This window comes from Lactuca virosa, chromosome 8, assembly GCF_052849685.1.
Source record: "Lactuca virosa cultivar CGN04683 chromosome 8, Lactuca_virosa_CGN04683_v6, whole genome shotgun sequence".
NCBI lineage: Eukaryota > Viridiplantae > Streptophyta > Magnoliopsida > Asterales > Asteraceae > Lactuca > Lactuca virosa.
The window spans coordinates 266568019-266572446 of NC_136433.1; the positions used below are offsets into that span (position 1 = coordinate 266568019).

Here is a 4428-nt window from a genome sequence, read left to right on the forward strand (position 1 = left end):
GCTTGCCCCGGAACACATGAAACATAACATGCATGAATCACAGAGACATCAAGCATACATATACTCTTCTCGGGACCGCCCCGACATCAGACCGAAGTCCGGAACTACTAACATCTAAATGGGTCGGCATTGTGGCCTTAGACCCGATCCTACTGGAGAGAAACTCACCTCTCAATCTGGCTGCTGAAAACTCGTGCAAGGTAACTCTGTCTGCTACTCCAACTACTCTCCGGCTATTATGACCAAATAAACACTTAGTCAAAAACTGAGAATCCCACTAAGGGTAAAATGACCATTTTACCCCTGTTCTAACTTTGGGCCATATCTAAGACCCAATTCCAACTAGTCCTTATAAGTCCACTCATGGCCCACTAAGGCCCGCTAATGGCCCAATTTTCTAAATTGGGCCTAACTTCTCAAATGGGCTTTTCCTCACAAGCACAACAGGTCCTTGGGCCCTTGACTGACTTCTGAAGGCCCATCTCGGCCCAACTATTGCTATATCCAAAGTCTGGCCCAAACTGAGGCCCAATAACATAAAGCTCACTGACTGAGCGTATGCTGAGCGTAACCTTTTGTACGTTGCGCGTACTGCTTGAATGGCTTGTACGTTGTGCGTACTGACATGTACGCCCAACGTACTCTCCTGTTAAGCCATTTTCTCCAAAACTGCTTAATCCCTTAAGACATTGCGTCCAAACTACAGATCTGAGTCCAATACTTCATCCTAACCCATAAAGTCGATCACTTGGTGGCTTGCAACCCACCAAATGAACCCAACTCTAAAAATAGCAATAAACTTCCATGGAAATGGCTACATCTCATGCATGGCTACATAAAATCCTCAAAGCTTGCAACTTTACTGCTTAAGGGACACTTTGAGCTTCAAGGGTGGCAACCCTAAGCTCAAAAACGAAGTTGCATGAACAATATCCATTCTTTGGACCTAAAAAGGTCCAAAGCTTCAAAACCCTAGATCTAAGCTTCTAAGAGGCAAGTTCAAGACTTTATACCTCAAGAAAGTCTGAAATGAAGCAATAACTCCATATCTATATCTTCTCCTTTGATCCCCCACCTTGCTATGCTCTTCACTTGCTTGGAAAAATGGCTTTACTACCCCAAAATGCTCTCTAATGGCCTCCAAAGCTCCAAGGACACTCAAAGGTGGTTTAGGGTTTCGTGGTGGCTATATAAAGATGAGAGGGAGGCTGACCCCTGAGGCACATTATTCCTTTTATAGTGACATAGCCCTAAAACTAGGGTTTAGTGGCTCTGAGTGTATGCCTCTCCGCACCCACGGCCATTCTCACTTATACGCCGGGCGCCAGCTTACGTTGGGCGTACCTAGTCGGACACGCGCATGCATCCTTGCATGCATGGGACTTACTTGCCAAACATTTCCACTAGGGACCATTTATGCCAATAACCTCAAAGTGCTAAAACTCCTTCATTCTAAGTCTGTTTCCGACGAACTTTGTATCCACGAAAAGGTGGCGAGAAGCTCTACGCTCCTAACTACACACACAAGCCTTAAAACCTTTCGAATAAAACCCGAGACTCATAAAAGACCGAATCGCTTATACTCGAGGCCTCCGAGACCACAACAACCGAAGTACCTGTCAAAACGAGGTGTTGCAGTAAATGAGGATTGTGGACTTATAAAATATAAATACATTTTCCAATGTTTTGTGTATAAAAAAGTGTTTAGAGATTTATGAAAAATAGTATAATTTAATATAACTTTTTATAACATCTTTTATTTATTATTAATAACACATATTTATTTGTCAATTATGATTTGCACTTAGTTTAATCATTTGTGTTTATGCATATTTCTTATGTTATATTACTTTCTATCTCAAATAAAACAATGATATTCCATGGTTGATTGTTTTTTTTATTAAATTTTATATTTGGTTATACACCAATGATCATTTTATAATTAATTTTGACGTGAAGAACACATTCTTCATATTTTCAAACCATTTTACATATTCGTCTAAATGACGATATAGTTATGGATAAAACATTAAATTTCGTATAAAAATAAATGTTTACAAATCTACGTTTAATCATTATGATTTTGTAATCGTACATTATTTCACTTTATTTTGTGAACCAATTTAATAAATTAAGTACTTTTATATTTTTCTTGGCATATATTAATAACTTTTTAGTACATTAAACATATATTTGAACATAAGTCAACACAGCCTTAAGCAAAGTAGCAAACAACATTAGTCAATACTCAACAGTCAACACAGCCTTACGACAGAACTGCATTAACGCATTCAAAGTTCCGATTTCGTCTCCGCATCAGACAGCAGCGCAGATGGTTTTCCGGCACCAATGCTCACCACCTTCGGCCTTTTTATCTGGTCCGGTGTCAATTTCCCGATCGAAATCGTCAACACTCCGTCCTCAAGCCTCGCATTCACCTTATCCAGATCGAGATTTTCAGGTAACCTAAACTGTCTCCAGAACTTTCCATACGACCGTTCACAGCGGTGCCAGTGATCACCACCACCGTCTTTCTCCACCTCCTCCTTCTCCTTCTCCCTCCTCCGCTCTCCACTAACTCTCAAAACCCGATTCTCCTCCACCTCAATCTTCAACTCTTCCTTCTTCATCCCAGGAACATCCATCGTGATGACATGATTATCGCGTGTCTCCTTCCAATCCACTCTCGCCGGCAACACAATCACTTCATCGTCTAGCTCGATTCCAAACGGAATCTGCTCCAATTCTTTAAAAGGGTTCGAAAACAGATCGGATCTGATGAGATCGGACAACAAACTGCTTCCGATTGGATCAGGATGGTGATCGAGTAACGATAACAGAGATCCGCCACATTGTCCGGCGAAGAACAGATACAACATTAATGCTGATAGTGCGATTGTTCTCATGGTGCAAGGTATGGCCTCTTAATTCGTGTAACGTTGCTTAATTAGCTTAGATGAATGTATGCTGTTATGGTGGGATTGTTTAATGGAGTTTACGGTTTATATACACGTAGAAAATTTCTTGAAAGTTCTGGGGTTAGTGTAAAGCAAGAAGTAGGTAGAAGCTTCCATATGCATCTTCATGAAGTTCTGAGGTGACTCTGGAATATGGTAAAATATATTCTCAACAAAAGTGTTTTGGTAGTTTGACAGTAAAATATGATCGTTGTTTTTTAATATGGAATTTAAGATCAAGATTCATCCCCTTAGTAATTTTCATATAAAATTTTAATTTGAAAAATTGTAGCAAATCAATCAGCACCATTTAAAGAATTGATTTTATATATATAACTAGTTTATAAGCCGTGGGAACCACGATTATAAAATTAATTAAATTTTTATAATAAAAATTTATAACTATTAATCAGTTATTTTAAATAACTCATTTTAAATAAATTATTAATTAAGATATATATCAAAATTTTAAAGTTATTATAACTTCAAATTTAACATATAATTAGAAAATGTAAATTTTAAATTTTGAAATGAGTTGTCTAATATATCTCAATGACACATAGCATAATATTAATAAGGAGTTGTATTAGAGTAATACTTGGCAAAAAGAGATTAAAATTATTCATTTATTAGAATAGGGATTTGTTTTGATATGAAAGTAGTCTAATCAAACATTTTTTTGGGTCATGAGGGTTAATCTGCAATTTTTGTTGATAATAAGGTAGAAACTATTTACCGAATGGAAAATTTAAATTAAAATATCAAATAAATAAAAAAAACTCCTAAAAAATGATAGCTAGTTAGAAAATTTATATAAAATATAAATTGAAATATCAAATTAAGTAAGAAAAACCATCCAAACAAATAGTAATTAAAACAAAATAACTCTAAAATAATAATAATAATAACTAGAAAGGTTATCCCCGCTACGCGGGGGCCATAAGCTTTCAATGTTGTTTCCGAATCGATAAATATGACAGACGTAGAAAGTGCAAGGATGATAAGCCCGGGCTTTGCCCCAGACCGTTTTGTTCATGTTTTTATGAAAAAATGTAAAAGTTTTGACTGCAATGACCAAAAGTGTCAAAATGGCTAAAGAATTAAAGCGGTAGGAATTAGCAAGTTTTTAGAAAAGGGATCAAAGTTGTCGAACCGTTAAAGTTTTGTGGCCAAACTTTAAATATTAAAAGGTTCCTAAATAGAAAAGGGATCAAAGTTGTCAAACCGTTAAAGTTTTGTGGCCAAACTTTAAATATTAAAAGGTTCCTAAAAAATATAAAAATATCGATTATAGGGACCAAAAGTGTGAAAATGGCTAAAAAATGAGGACCAAAGTTGTCAAACCGTTAAAGTTTTGTGACCAAACTTTAAATATTAAAAGGTTCCTAAATAGAAAAGGGATCAAAGTTGTCAAACCGTTAAAGTTTTGTGGCCAAACTTTAAATATTAAAAGGTTCCTAAAAAATGTAAA

The 4428-nt window shown here is 36.3% G+C and overlaps 1 protein-coding gene across 1 annotated transcript; it reads right to left on the reverse strand.

Annotated features, from left to right (window-relative positions):
* Positions 1–2182: 2182 nt before the first annotated feature.
* On the reverse strand, positions 2183–2957 carry LOC145132698 (22.0 kDa class IV heat shock protein-like). Its single transcript, XM_079067587.1, has one exon. The coding sequence runs from the start codon at positions 2904–2906 to the stop codon at positions 2292–2294; it is 615 nt and encodes a 204-aa protein (XP_078923713.1). The 5' UTR covers positions 2907–2957; the 3' UTR covers positions 2183–2291.
* Between the last annotated feature and the right edge of the window lie 1471 nt (positions 2958–4428).

Coding starts and splice junctions, on each gene's coding strand:
- LOC145132698 (XM_079067587.1), bottom strand. CDS start 2,906: ATGAGAACAATCGCACTATCAGCATTAATGTTGTATCTGTTCTTCGCC.